A 15,442-nucleotide genomic window follows, 5' to 3' on the forward strand; every position below is an offset into this window, starting at 1 on the left:
TGCAGTCAAGGTAGAAGGAGACACATATAGGCAACTTGTGATAGCTCCCCTTTCTTCTTCTCTTCACCATCTTACACCCCCGGATTGTTTTGAGATAGGCCTGTACTGCCTCAGGATGATCTTACAATGCTGCAGGTATGGGATGATGATGATGATGATGATGATGATGATTGATTGTTATATGTGCCCTGTTTGGTATTTCATATTGTACATTGCAAGACTGAGGTGCCATTTGTGAAATCTAAGGTGGAATATGAACTTTAAAATGAAATAAATGTATATCACACTTTATTTATTAAAACCATATATATGAATTCCAATACATTTCAACTTCTACGATATAAATACAATTTCAGTGAATCCTGTGATTTAGAAATCTCACCCAAATGGCCTTCTGTGCATTATAATCAGATAATGGTGTTCCCACCCCTAGGATGTAAATGAATTTCCCATGTCACAGAGGGTAGAAGTGAGGTTTCTGGTGCTATCAACTGGTCCTTGGAGACTTTCTTTCTTTCTTTCTTTCTTTCTTTCTTTCTTTCTTTCTTTCTTTCTTTCTTTCTTTCTTTCTTGACTCTAGCTGGATTTCTCAGGCTATTCAGTTTGGCACCTACCACGGGCAGTCAGGTGGATTTTAGCAATCACAACGGAAAACACCCTGAGGTATCCTTGGGTGAAGGGCTGTTTTCAACCAAGTTCCCTTGCTGACTAGCTTGGTGGGTTCTTTTGTTACTCCTTGGTTCTGGGCTGTGCATTCTGCTGTAGTGGTTGGAGTGCAAAGGATGGGTATTCCTACCCCCTCTTCCTCTAGCAGGTGATGGATAATTTTGTCTCTCATACCCTGTTTTGGAACATGGAGGCCAGCTGGAGTGACCTTGCCTAGGATGAAAGGAAGGAGCCATTCAGACCATTCTTACACAGATTTCCCCCCGCCTTTGAGAATTAGATTGGGTGAGGGACCTAGTGCTATATGAGTTATTATAACCTTATATATCAAAATGTACAATTTCTCAAGCAGTCTTTAAAATGTGTGAGAGATTTTATATTGTCTCTCATTAGTTTCACTACATGACTATGAGGTCAATTTTAGATATTTTCTTGTATGTTCTTGGATGTGAGGTACTTCAGGGAGCATTAAGATTTCCCCAATGATCCCAAAGAAAGCGAAGGCAACATCATTGTTTGCTGAGACAATAAAAAGCCCTAGAGTCATGTAGAACAGAAATAGATCTGGAAGCATTTTGCTATTGGTTTCACAAGTCAATGGTTCACCTGCACCGAAGACTCAGCTTGAAAGAGTCAGAAAGCTTCAAGCTATTGATGACAAAACTGAACTTTGAGAAAGACAGTAAGTTCAGACGTATTTTTTCAGTCATGCGAGAGGCCATTGTGACACTAGCACAACTGTTTTGCTGCCACTGCATCTCAGTATTGCTGGAATATGCTTTAGCCATGTGTAATATTTCACTAGCAACAAGTTGTTGTTTTTTTGGAAATAACAAGTTGCTACCCACACTCTGTCATAGACTACAGCTCCCATCATCCCTGATAATGAAACACAATGGCTGAAACTAATTGTAGCTGTACCCCAAGAATATTTGGAGGCATGTGGTGATGAAGGCTCTGTATTACATGGTCAGAGTCAGCAGAATACAGGTGTCATAATCCTGGAGTTTCTTCTTTAAGACTTTATGTAGATTATGCTTCGGTACATGTTTCCTTCGGGCAAGTTGGCTGCTCTGCTACGCCTCCATTATGGTAGTCACTAATATGCTCTGAGAAACCTATGATATAGACATTGGGTCCTTCATTTTATATCACTGTGCTTTGTATAACACTCCTATCTGCTTATAAAAACCTTGCTGAAAATTATCTTATTTTTCACTTCAGTTTACTTTGCTGAAAACCATAACCCATTCAAAACATTGTTCTCATATCTTTTGCTTTTCCAAGAAAGCACCAGCAGAGGCACCTTCCCCACTATGCTTGTGTCAGTCTTTTAGTCCCTGGGAGTCTAAAAGAACAAGCAATGCTGACTTCTGTGTTCTTCCCATCTCCACAGCGTCACCGTGATGCAAGCAGGAAACAACACGTTGGTGAACAGTTTCCTACTCACAGGTCTAACAGACCTTCCTCAGGTGGAAATTGCCCTCTTTGTGATCTTCTGTGCTGTCTATGCCACCACCCTGGTGGGGAATCTGGGCATGATTCTCTTAATCAGGTCCACCTCACAACTTCACACCCCAATGTACTTCTTACTCGGCAACCTGTCTATCTTGGACATCTGTTACTCCTCATCCGTCACCCCAAAGTTCCTAAGCAATCTCTTAAAGGAGAAGAAAGTAATTTCTTTTGCTGATTGTTTTACTCAGCTTTTCTTTTATGCTGTATTTGCCACCACTGAGTGTTACCTGCTGGCAGTGATGGCCTACGATCGCTATGTCGCTATCTGCAACCCACTGCTCTACTTAATCACCATGTCCCAAAGAAAGTGCATTGAGTTAGTTGCTCTTTCCTATGCAGCTGGGACAGTAAATGCTTTGGTGCACACCGTTGCTGCATCAAGACTATCCTTTTGTGGTCCAAACATCATTCAGAATTTTTACTGTGAAATTCCTCCCATTCTGCAGCTGTCCTGCTCAGACATTAGTCTCAATGAAATTTTGATGTTCGTCTTTGTTGGGTTCAATATTATAGCAACCACTTCGACTATTCTCTTTTCTTACACTTATGTTCTGGTCACTGTTTTAAAGACCCACTGTGCTAGGAGCCGAAGGAAAGCCTTTTCCACCTGCACATCTCACCTCATGGTTGTCACCATTTTCTATGGATTTGGTGGCCTCATGTATATAAGACCTAGTTCTAGGCAAACCCACCACCTTGACAAAATAGCCTCTGTGTTCTATGTAGTGGTGACTCCCATGCTGAACCCCTTGATTTATAGTCTCAGGAACCAGGAGGTCAGAAGTGCCTTCCGAAAAGTCCTGGGACGAAATCTTACATTTTACAAAAACTTTTTTATAAAATAGATTCTGCTACCTGCTTCCAGGCCTTTTGCTTTCCTTACAACACCTGTAACTTAAGACAGGGATGGGGAGCCACTTTCGGCCGAAATATGCTAACTCCCATCGATGCAATTATAATTAAGAGAGTTAATATGGACAGACAGAAAGGACTTACCGGGAACTCATGGATTCCACAGGTGCGGGGGGACGGGGGACAGACCCAAGCTGAAACCAATGGAAAACCTAAGGAGCCAATTCGTGGATTGGTTGCAATATCATCAGTTAACCACTATGTTTAAATTAGATAGAAATAATGGGTTTTTAGATTAAAGCACACCTTTTTAAAAAGAACTATTGCAAAATAGGGATAAACCTTTGTCTTATATGTATAATCTTCTATTAGAATGGGAAACAAAAGATGAGTTTCTTGAAACTTCAATGACACACTGGGCAATATATATATAGCACACAATATAGATCTTAACCTCTGGGAGAAACTCTGGAAAAGCGACCTGAAATTTACAGCATGCTATTCATTGAAAGAGAACTATTTGAAAATGATTCATAGATAGTACTTAACTCTGAGTATGTTGGATAAGATTTATAAAACAGATTCAAGTTGAGTGTTGGAAGTGTAAAGAAGTGGAGGGAACGTTCTTCCACATGTGGTGGAGATGTAAAAAGGTAAAAGAGTATTGGGGAATGATTTATAATGAATTGGAAAAAAATGTTCAAAATTACTTTTCCAAAAAAAGCAGTTCCTTTCTGTTGGGGATAACCCAGACTGAAATTCCCAGGTGTCAGAAAAGGTTATTTATGTATGCAACAACTGCAGTCCGTGTTTCGTTAGCCTCAAAATGGAAAATGAGCGAGGTCCCAGCTAAAGAGGATTGGCAACTGAAGTTGACAGAATATGCACAACTTGCAGATTTAACTTGCAGATTTTACCCTTTACCTTTAACATATATAATAAGAGAGCAAGAAGAACATATTTTTAAAGAAGATTGGAAAAAACTGTATACAGCTGAAAATGCTGGCAGCATTAAGATAAATTCAACAGAGTAAATCATTTTTGATGTATGTAAAAGTGGAAAATTGATTAGAATTGTTTATAGTAAAATATGCAGAGATGTATGATATGCAAAATGAACCATGAAAAGAGAAGAACAGAAGTCATTGGATATTCTAAAGTTTGTAAAATGTTTATTTGAAATTGTAAAACAGAAAATTTAATTAAAATTATTACAAAAAATAAAAAATAAAGTATTTGCATTTATCTTGATACAGCTTCTTGCAATAAGCTTTGGCTGCATATCTGGCATTTAGCTGCTAGATCATACATTGCTGAGTAACCTGTGAGCTTGGGGCTCAAAAGACAGTGAGTGGACTGCTTGACTATAGTCTCTGTGAATCTCAAGGATGTTCAAAAGCAGCCTGTGTTTCTCCTGGCTCAGTATTAGGGGACCACAGGTGTGGTAGGAGTGCTACTGGCAGGGTTCATATTCCCTGGGTTATTTTGGGACTGTTCTAAAGAATTCCACAACTTCTTTATGTTGCTTCAAGGAAAGATACCAATATCAAGGTTGGGGGCAGGTATGCTTTGGTGAGAGAACCCTAGCAGAGAATTAAAACAAAACATGTGGCAAAGTAAAGAATAGAAATATAGGTTGTTAGACCTTTAAAATATGCCCCTGTGAGTTCCAAAATGTACATCTTTCCCTAGCATAGAAGAAGACCACATGTTTTGTAAGTTAAAAATGGTTTACTTACAATCTTCCCAAAGGTCAGATTCCTGTGCTTTTTCATACAGTAATCAGAAAAAGTTGTGCAGGCAGTAAAATTTGGCTTAGTTACAGTGATGAACGTTTCTAAATTAATGGTATAGGAACTCAAGAGAGATTTGTTAGAGCTATGGAGGCTAAGCTGTAGCAACCAACTGAGTCACTTCACATGTCGAGCTTCTGAGGTAGACTGGAGGGAAATAAAGGCTTGAATACCTAGTCCTTCCCAATGTCAGCTAAGTCTTGCAGACAGCATACTCTATGGTCTTATCCCCATTCATACATTAAGCATGTTGGTTATATGGGCTAGTGATCCCACACTTTATAGGCTGGAAGCTGTGGGACACAGTCTGTGAAATGCTGTAGGCTAGAGGGTAATTTTTCATCCCTCTCCTTTACAGTGGCATCCAGAAGAGGTGGCAAGCACAATTTGCATTCCAGCTTATTCTACTAAACGAACACATTTTCAATCAGACAGTAAAGCCACCTAAATAGAAAGGTGGATGGATCCATGCAGATAAGAATTGTGAGCAGTTGTTTCCCTCAAAACAACAACAACAACAACAACAACAATAACAATAATTTATTATTTATACCCCGCCCATCTGGCTGGGTTTCCCCAGCCACTCTGGGCGGCTTCCAACACAATATTAAAATACAGTAATGCATCAAAAGCCTCTGCAGTGCATGGACTCCTCTGGGACAAGGATCCTCTGGCACAAGGCTGCTACTGTTGTTTTGAGCAAAAGGAACCCTTTTCATAGAAAGCTTTGCAGTTACTGCAAAGTAATTAATCAACAAATATAATTGTTTATAGTCTGCTGGCAGTCTCTGGAGATGTTAGCAGAGAATTATCAGAAATATAAGGCACCAAAAGTAAGCAAGAGACCATTTCTTATTGGATAATGTAGAGCTCTATGCACTATGTCATGCTGTACAAGCTGAACTAATTCCATTGACGAAACAACTGCAGATCTTTCGCTACGTCTGTAGCTATTCAAGCTAATGGTATGTTTGCTTATCAAACTGTGTAAGATGCATTGTAGAGGACCTTGAATAAATACAGATTCCACTCTTGAACCTAAGAAAGAGCAGATGCCTCAGAGGACACACTGGCTGGAGGGCACAAGTAAAGAACAGAATGATATTCCAGGTAACTTCTTGATTGTGGAGTAGAATGTGCTAGACTGGCCACATGATCACAAGTAGACTGACCATTAATCAGTCAGGAGAGGATGCAGGTAGGTAAGGAGGGCCTGGGGTTGATAAGAGTCTCCAAGACTTCAGATTCCTCCTGATGGCTTATGAGCCCAAAGAAAGACATGGCAAAGGAATGGCTGAAAGAAGGCAGAGGTCATTTCTTGGGGGAAGAGAAAGGAACTGCTGGTGGTGGGAAGGGTTGTCTACCTTCTAACACTATAATCAGGGCTTGTTTGGTCTAACAGGAAGATGGAGAAGATAGCAAGGAGCAGCTACCCTAAGTTCTGAAGGGTCTCGGGTCCCAGGACTGTGAGGCCAATTCAGGGCTTTAAATATCGGCTAATTTGAGAATTCTCAGCCTAGGAGTTATCACAGAACAGAATAGCCCAAAGGTCACAATATGTGCAAGATATACCTACAGTACATTAAATAGAAGTTGAAATTTCACCTCACATTAGAGAGATGATGCTCAGAATAATCTTCCATTTCTTTCCTGTTAAAACCAATCAAAAGAGAAATTGCAACTGGTGGGGCAGTTTCTACCATATATGATGGGACTGCCCTGTCATGTAGGTGTGCTTGAAAAAGAAGAGGATGCCCATACTTAACCTTCAATTATGAATAGCAATAAATTGTCATAATATTTCCTGTATGGACACTTTAAACCTAATGACTAGTAATATTTTTTAAATAAATGCAACTAAGTACAACACATATATACATTTTAAGAAGATGTTATGCTCAGAACTGCAGGTCAGGGTATCATATTTCAGTAAGAGTCAGGAATTTTTTTTATTGTTTGTGAATGTATATGTATGGTAATGCCTGAATTGAAATATTCTCAAAATTGAACTGAAAAAAATTAGTGTAATATATGAGCATAGGTTGTCCAGGTGTTTCACCCCTATTCTTTTGTATATCATAACATCCCTAGTCATACTATCACTATATGTCAAGCGGAACCCACTTTAATGCACCTATGGTGAACACACCTTGCAGACAAGTGTAGTTTATTGTTGATAATCACCAAGTGATGAATACAAACAAGTAGGTCATGGATGTAAGTGCTTCTGGAGAATCTTCTTGTGTGGTCTGAATGGAGGTCCAATCCCACTCTGCTTCCACTACATGAACCCCCCTTTTATGTTGCAGAAGGCTATTTATCACAATATGATGGCAAGTGACAGTGCTTTGAATTCTGAAGCTGAAGAGATGAAAATTCAACACCATCCTCTTAAAAATCTTTTAAAACTCACTGGCCTGCCATATTCAAGAGGTTAAAATCTATTGTTTTTTAAAACATAGCTGTGAGGACTGATTACCAAATTTCTATGGTTTCTTTTGGCAAACTATTAAGAACCTACCTATTCCTCACCCATCTCCATCTTGCTTCTCTTTGATTCCATCAGGGAGAGAAAAGATGGCTGACAGGAACAGCAGTAGAGTGAAGGAGTTTGTGCTCTTGGGATTCACTGATCGTCCAGAGTTGGCTGCCCCCTTGTTTGCATGGTTTCTAGTGAACTATCTCATCACTATTGTAGGGAATCTCGGGATTCTTATGCTAATCAGGTTTGATGCTCGACTTCACACCCCCATGTATTTCTTCCTTAGTAATTTGTCTTTCTTGGACATTTGCTACTCAACTACCATCAGTCCCAGGCTGCTGATAGACCTCTTAAGGGAAAGGAAAGTGATTTCTTTTACTGAATGTCTAGTTCAATTCTATTTCTATGCAACTTTTGCCACCACTGAGTGTTTCCTCCTGGCTGCTATGGCATACGATCGGTACATGGCTATCTGCAACCCACTCACCTACACAATCACCATGTCTCAGAAGGTTTGTATTTGTCTGGTGGCTGGTTCATACATTGCCGGATCACTGAATGCTATGATACACACAGGTTGTATGACTCGTTTATCATTCTGTGGTCCTAATGTCATTGATCATTTTTACTGTGATGGTCCACCAATCTTTCAACTTTCCTGTTCTGATACCAGCCTCAATATCTTTGTGATGTTTGTAGTTGTTAGCTTTAACCTGATAAGCACCCATTTGACAGTTCTTATCTCTTACTCTTATATTGTTGCCACTATTTTGAGAATCCGTTCAGCTGAGGGCCGGCACAGAACCTTCTCCACCTGCTCCTCTCACCTGCTGGCTGTCATCATCCTTTATGGCAGCTTGATCTTTATGTATCTCCAACCTAATACATCAACAAACGGAGGCAAAGTGGCCTCTTTATTGTATGCAGTGGTAATCCCCATGCTAAATCCTCTCATCTACAGCTTGAGGAATAAAGAAGTGAAGAGTGCCTTGGGACGGGTGATAGAGAAATATATTTTGTAACAGTTTAACACTTAATATTTATATAAAACTCCCTGTTTTATATAAACCTGCTAGAAGGTTGGAGCTGTGTATCTGGTATCTGACTGATGTTTGACTGAAACACAGAAAGAAAGAAAGAAAGAAAGAAAGAAAGAAAGAAGGAAGGAAGGAAGGAAGGAAGGAAGGAAGGAAGAAGATTGCACTGGGCTGGGTGGAGACATATAGCATCTCCCATGAAAGAGTCAAAGGCATCTACCCAGAAAAGCCTACAAGACTCAAGGAAAGGAACATCCTAGTTGAGAAAGGGAACAGAATATACTGTAGTAGAGAAGAATGCTCTAAGATGTTTAAAATATTTGTTCAATTTTACTGTGTAAATTACTTTGAGTACATTTGTAATGGAAAAGAAACATATACATATTCTAAATAAATGCTCATAGTACTACACATACATTCTCTCTGGTATCATACAACAACCATATAAGGTAAGCTAGTAACGCTGGAGAAATCCGTGGTGAAAAATTTGATTGGGCACATTTATCTTGGACAGATCTGCCAGTGACTTTTTACCAGGATAACTACAGTATTTTTCCGTCTATAAGACTCCCCCATATATAAGATGCCCCCTATTTTGCGGGACTCAGATTTAAGAAAATGGGGGAGATGTATCTGTGTATAAGATGCCCCTTAATTTTTGACATTATTTTTAAGGAAAGAAACATAGTCTTATACACGGAAAAATACCATAAATGAAACCCCTTTGTTGAAAAGCAGTCAATATCTTGGAGAAGAAGTTTCCTGGGGCCATGAGTGGGGAGTATAGTGCGTCAACACAGCATTAACACCCCAAGATAGTCTTGCTTCTTCCATAGCCAGAGCCTTGAATTCCAGCAGAAATCAGGCATGGTTCTGTCTCCCAGCTGCCCAGCCTGCCAGCGTCTACCTTCTAACTCAAACACCCAACCATTGAGGGAGGGGGCCCCACCCATTTTCTGTCTGGCACAAAACCACTTCCTTTGTTACCTTAATGGTCCATACCTAGTGGACAATTACCTCTCCAGAAAGCTAACCTGGCTATTCCGGAAATTGAATCCATCCAGGAATTAGAAGCAGAGTCAGGCAACACATCCCCCCAACTCATAACAATAGAAAAACATAATCATAGTTGTTGGACTCTGTTCTGAAACCATATGCCATCAGTGCTCCCAGCTATGTACGTGACACCACAGATTTTCTGAGGAAAATACAATCTTTAAATAATCTTCCCAACGATACTATACTAGCTACTATGGATGTGGAATCTCTGTATACCAACATCCCACACAATGATGGTTTACAAGCTATAAGGAACACCATTTCAGATAAAACCACAGCGGACTTTGCCACCAAACTCTGCCAATTTGTCCTTACCCACAACAACTTCAAATTCGGTGATGACCTGTTCCTTCAGATCAGCGGCACAGCAATGGGCACCCGCATGGCCCCACAGTATGCCAACATCTTCATGGCAGATTTAGAACAACGTTTCCTAAACTCCTACCCACTCAAACCTCTCTTGTACCTGCGATACATTGACGATATTTTTATCATCTGGACACATGGTCAACAGACCCTGAACACCTTCCACCAGAAATTCAGTGATTTTCACCCCACAATCAACCTAACAATGAATCAATCTATGCAAGAAATACATTTTTTGGACACTACTATAAAAATACAGGATGGGCACATAGACACCACCTTATACTGTAAACCAACTGACCGACAAACATATCTACATGCCTCTAGCTACCATCCCAAACATACCAAACAGTCCATTGTATATAGCCAGGCACTACGTTACAGCCGCATCTGTTCCAATTCTACAGACAGAGACTCTCACCTAAGAGATCTACATCAAACCTTTTTAGAACTAAAATACCCAACAGATGAAGTTAGACAACAGATCAACAGAGCCAGACTGATACCCAGAGAGAACTTGCTGCAAGACAAACCCAAAAAAGAAAATAACAGAACACCTCTAGTCATCACATACAGCTCCCAAGTTAAAACAGTACAACGCAACATCAGAGATCTACAACCTCTCCTGGACAATGACAGTTCTCTTTCTCAAGCTCTGGGAGGAAGACCTTTCATTGCCTACAGACAGCCACCCAGTCTTAAACAACTCCTAACCCACAATAATACTACAACCAGACCTAACACGGACACTGGCACCAGAGCCTGCAATAAACCCAGATGCCAACTTTGCTGCCACATACACCCGGACAACACCATTACTGGCCCCAACAACATCACACATACCATCTCGGGACTATTTAATTGCTCATCGTCTAACATTGTGTATGCCATCAAATGCCAACAGTATCCTTCAGCTCTCTGTATTGGACAAACAGGCCAGACCTTACGCCAAAGAATAAACGGACATAAATCGGACATCAGGAATCACAAGACAGAGAAACCAGTAGGAGAACACTTCAATCTCCCAGGACATTCTATACAAGATCTCAAAGTAGCTGTTTTACTACAAAGGAATTTCAGAAATAGACTGGAAAGAGAAGCTGCTGAATTACAATTTATCACCAAACTTAAAACCATGGAGAAACCTGGTCTGAACAAAGACCTTGGATTCTTATCTCATTATACATGACAAAGCCATTTTTCACATTTTCACCCCTTGCTTTTTCCTGTAAGACCTATTGCAGTTGTTAAGAGTCGTCAACAGGCTCATCACAGCTATCTGCCAATCACCCATTCCCACCACCCTTCTGAGTAATACCCCTCCCCACCTTCTCACTATATAGAAGGGTCTGGAAACTTCTGTTTCAGTGTATCTGAAGAAGTGTGCATGCACACGAAAGCTCATACCAAGAACTGACTTAGTTGGTCTTTAAGGTGCTACTGGAAGGAATTTTTTTTGTTTTGACTATGGCAGACCAACACGGCTACCTATCTGTACATAGTTGTTGTGTTTATGACCCACCCTTCAATGCAAAGGAACCCAGGGCAATACACAAAAATCATGAAAATATAACTAAGAAAATGACATAAAAACCAAGGGCTGTATCCCATGTCAGGCCAACTCAAAGCAAACCCACTGAAATCAATGGACATGACTAACTTGTTGTTGTTTAGTCGTTTAGTCATGTCTGACTCTTCGCGACCCCATGGACCAGAGCACACCAGGCACTTCTGTCTTCCACTGCCTCCTGCAGTTTGGTCAGACTCATGTTTGTAGCTTCGAAGACACTATCCAACCATCTCGTCCTCTGTCGTCCCCTTCTCCTTGTGTCCTCCATCTTTCCCAACATCAGGGTCTTTTCCAGGGAGTCTTCTCTTCTCATGAGGTGGCCAAAGTATTGGAGCCTCAGCTTCAGGATCTGTCCTTCCAGTGAGCACCCAGGGCCGATTTCCTTCAGAATGGATAGGTTTGATCTTCTTGCAGTCCATGGGACTCTCAAGAGTCTCCTCCAGCACCATAATTCAAAAGCATCAATTCTTCGGCGACCAGCCTTCTTTATGGTCCAGCTCTCACTTCCATACATGACTAACTTAGGCCCATACATTTCAGTGGATCTACTCTGGGTATAGGATAGTTGGAAACAACCCCATAATAGCAATTAACATTATAAAACAGCAATCTAGCTGTTTTTATTCGGACACATTTTAGGATAACATGATGGCATCCAAAAAATTGTCACAAGAAATCAGTGGCTTTGGCCTCCTATGCCTCAGGTGAGCATTTGTATATGCATGCATGTATGAAGCCTCACACATTCAGAAAGCTACAAACTCCAGTGTGGAGCTAGTAAGTTGCGTCAGTTGAAGAACTTGCTTCACTTTTATAGGCCTGAAGAATCAGGAGGTCAAAAGTGCCTTCTGGGAATAAATAAATATTGTGTTTTACAAAAGCTGTTTTTGAAACAGATAAAGGCACCTGCTTCCAAAACACTTGCTGTTCATACAACCTCTCCAAATGTTGTACTTTAAGGAAGGGATGGGGAACCACTTTGGTCCAGTGGTCCAGATCCAAGGGTGACCATCTCTCTGTCCAAAGACATACCATGGCCTCACATGTTGCGTAAACAATTCCACAACTTCTTTACCGGCTGGAAACTATGGGACAGAGTCTGTAAAAGACTAGACTACAGGCTAGAGGGTAAATAAATTCTCATGTTCTCCTCCGTCATAATGGCATCCAGAGGAGGTGGAAGCACAATGTGCATTCCAAGTCTATTTCTCAACAAACATGTTTATGATCTGATAGTGTAACTAACCAAAGGGTATGCTAGATTGTTGCATGTAGATAAGAAGTGTGGGCAGATATTTGCCTGGATAAGCTCCTGCTAAATATGGATTGTTCCTCTGGGACTAGGTTGTTACTTCTGTTTTAAGGAAAACATGTTTATCATAGAAAGCTGTGTAGTTATTGCCACCCATGTAATTGTTTATAGCCTACCTGGTGGTCTCTCGAGATGTCAGCAGACAGATCTCAGAGATATAAGGCACCAGAAGCACACAAGAGACCATTTCTTATTGGATGATGTAGAGCTCTATGCACTATGCCATGCTGTGCCTGTGGAACTAATTCCACTGATGCAACAACTGCAGATGTTTCACTATGTGTGCAGCTATTTGAGCTAACATTGTGCTTGGATATAAAACAGTGTAAGGTGCATTTTAGAGGACCTTGGAGGAAGACTCTTGAACCCCCCAAACAGCAGATTCACCAGTAGGCACTTCCACTGGATGCTACAAGTAAAGGAAAAATGATATGACAGGTAACTTAATTGCTGAGTAGAAGATGCTAGACTGGCAACTTGTACACGAGTAGCTTGACTAGTAATCAGTCAATAAGGGCTGCAGTTGGGTAAGGTGGGTCTGGTGCTAAGAGTCTCTAAACTTTCAGTCTCCTCCCAATGGCTTTGAAGCCTGAATGGAAGTCAGAGAAAAAGAGAGTGTGGAAGAAGACTGTGGCCATTTCTTGATAGAGGAGAAAGGGGCCAGTGGGGTTTGGGGTTGAAGCTGAGGTGGTGGGCTGGGTTATCTACTTTTCCTCATGATGAGCAGGGCTGGTCCCGTCTGATAGAAGGACAAAGAATGGAGTGCAGTCTAAAGGTTGCATGGGCAGCTACCCTAAGGTCTGTAGGTTCTGGGATCCCAGGTCTCTAAAGCTCATCAAAAGGCTATTCAGGGCTTTCCATATTGGCTAATTGGAGGGCTCTCCATCTAGGAGTTCTCACAGAACAGTACAGTCATACCTCAGCGTTGGTCAGAACAAAGAAAAACATGGCCGACTGCTAGCGTGTTCTGGCGCAGAGAGAGAGAAAAACGAAAGCAATAGCAAACATAAACATCCTGTAAAAGGAAATGCGCAGACTCTGTGACTCACAAGCCTGCTCTCTCTTAAGGTGGAACGGAAATATCCCAACACGTTCCACTCTTGTTACGGACTGGCAAACCCAGAAGTGTTTACTTCTAGGTTCGCCGCCCATGCATGCGCAGAAGCACTCAATCGCACCATGTACATGCGCAGAAGAGGCTCTCTAGTTGCAGACTTTTCGGGGTGTGAACGGTACCCCAAAACGGATTAAGTCCACAACTAGAGGTACCACTGTATACCCCAAAGGTCACAATACACACAACATACTCATGTCTACAGTGTGCTAAAAAGAAGCTGATAATTTATTCTCCTTCTTGAGTAAGGGCAGAAAGCTCAAACTTAACTTACAACTGGCAATTAATAGTGGTAATATTTTCTTTCTGGACACTATAACCAAAACAATCAGAATGTTTGACTCGTTTATCGTTCTGTGGCCCTAATGTCATCATTAGGAGAAGTTGAATAAGACCGGGCCCAAGACAGAACCCTGTGGCACCCCACTAGTCACTCTTCTCCAGGATGAAGCGGAACCATTGATGAGCACCCTTTGGGTTCGGTCAGTCAGGATAGAAACCTCAATTACTTTTAACCAGGATAGTGAAATCAATCCTCTTTGTTCGGAAGCAGTATGCATCAAGGACAAGAAACAGGAAGATGAGCAGCACTATCATTCCCTGTATACAGAAGCAGCTGGCTGGCTCATGTGGGAGGGCATCTCCTAGGGGCCAAGCCATTTTGCCCTCCCGAAATATCTTTGGGGAGGAGGCCAGGTTCCCAACGTTCAAAGGATGTACAGATTGGGCAAGAGACGTTGGACACAATATAATGTTTGAAGATTGGAAAAGGTTGTGGAAGAAAGGGGTTAAGTTTACTGCATGTACAATGTTAAAGGAAAATATAATGAAAATGATGTATAGATGGTACTTAACCCCAGTGAAACTAGCAAAGATCTACCATGTGGTAAAATGCGGTCTTGACTATGCTACCACTCAGTGGATTTGTAACTGGCTGACTGACCGAACCCAAAGGGTGCTCATCAATGGTTCCGCTTCATCCTGGAGAAGAGTGACTAGTGGGGTGCCACAGGGTTCTGTCTTGGGCCCGGTCTTATTCAACATCGTTATCAACAACTTGGATGATGGACTCAAGGGCATCCTGATCAAATGTGCAGATGACACCAAACTGGGAGGGGTGGCTAACACCCCAGAGGACAGGATCACACTTCAAAATGACCTTGACAGATGAGAGAACTGGGCCAAAACAAACAAGATGAATTTTAACAGGGAGAAATGTAAAGTATTGCACTTGGGCAAAAAAAATGAGAGGCACAAATACAAGATGGGTGACACCTGGCTTGAGAGCAGTACATGTGAAAAGGATCTAGGAGTCTTGGTTGACCACAAACTTGACATGAGCCAACAGTGTGACGCGGCAGCTAAAAAAGCCAGTGCAATTCTGGGCTGCATCAATAGGAGTATAGCATCTAGATCAAGGGAAGTAATAGTGCCACTGTATTCTGCTCTGGTCAGACCTCACCTGGAGTACTGTGTCCAGTTCTGGGCACCACAGTTCAAGAAGGACACTGACAAACTGGAACGTGTCCAGAGGAGGGCAACCAAAATGGTCAAAGGCCTGGAAACGATGCCTTATGAGGAACGGCTAAGGGAGCTGGGCATGTTTAGCCTGGAGAAGAGGAGGTTAAGGGGTGATATGATAGCCATGTTCAAATATATAAAAGCATGTCACA

At 41.4% G+C, this 15,442-nt stretch overlaps 1 protein-coding gene across 1 annotated transcript; it reads left to right on the top strand.

The window, feature by feature from the left end:
- Window positions 1–1,552: 1,552 nt before the first annotated feature.
- LOC310851579 (olfactory receptor 5M5-like) lies at window positions 1,553–8,333 on the top strand (the record flags this gene model as incomplete). The annotated part of the gene is made up of 2 exons (XM_083754139.1): window positions 1,553–2,991; window positions 7,396–8,333. The coding sequence occupies exons 1-2, from the start codon at window positions 2,073–2,075 to the stop codon at window positions 8,331–8,333; spliced, it is 1,857 nt and encodes a 618-aa protein (XP_083610265.1). The 5' UTR covers window positions 1,553–2,072.
- Between the last annotated feature and the right edge of the window lie 7,109 nt (window positions 8,334–15,442).

Source organism: Podarcis gaigeae (genome assembly GCF_964106915.1).
Source record: "Podarcis gaigeae genome assembly, chromosome: 1".
NCBI lineage: Eukaryota > Metazoa > Chordata > Lepidosauria > Squamata > Lacertidae > Podarcis > Podarcis gaigeae.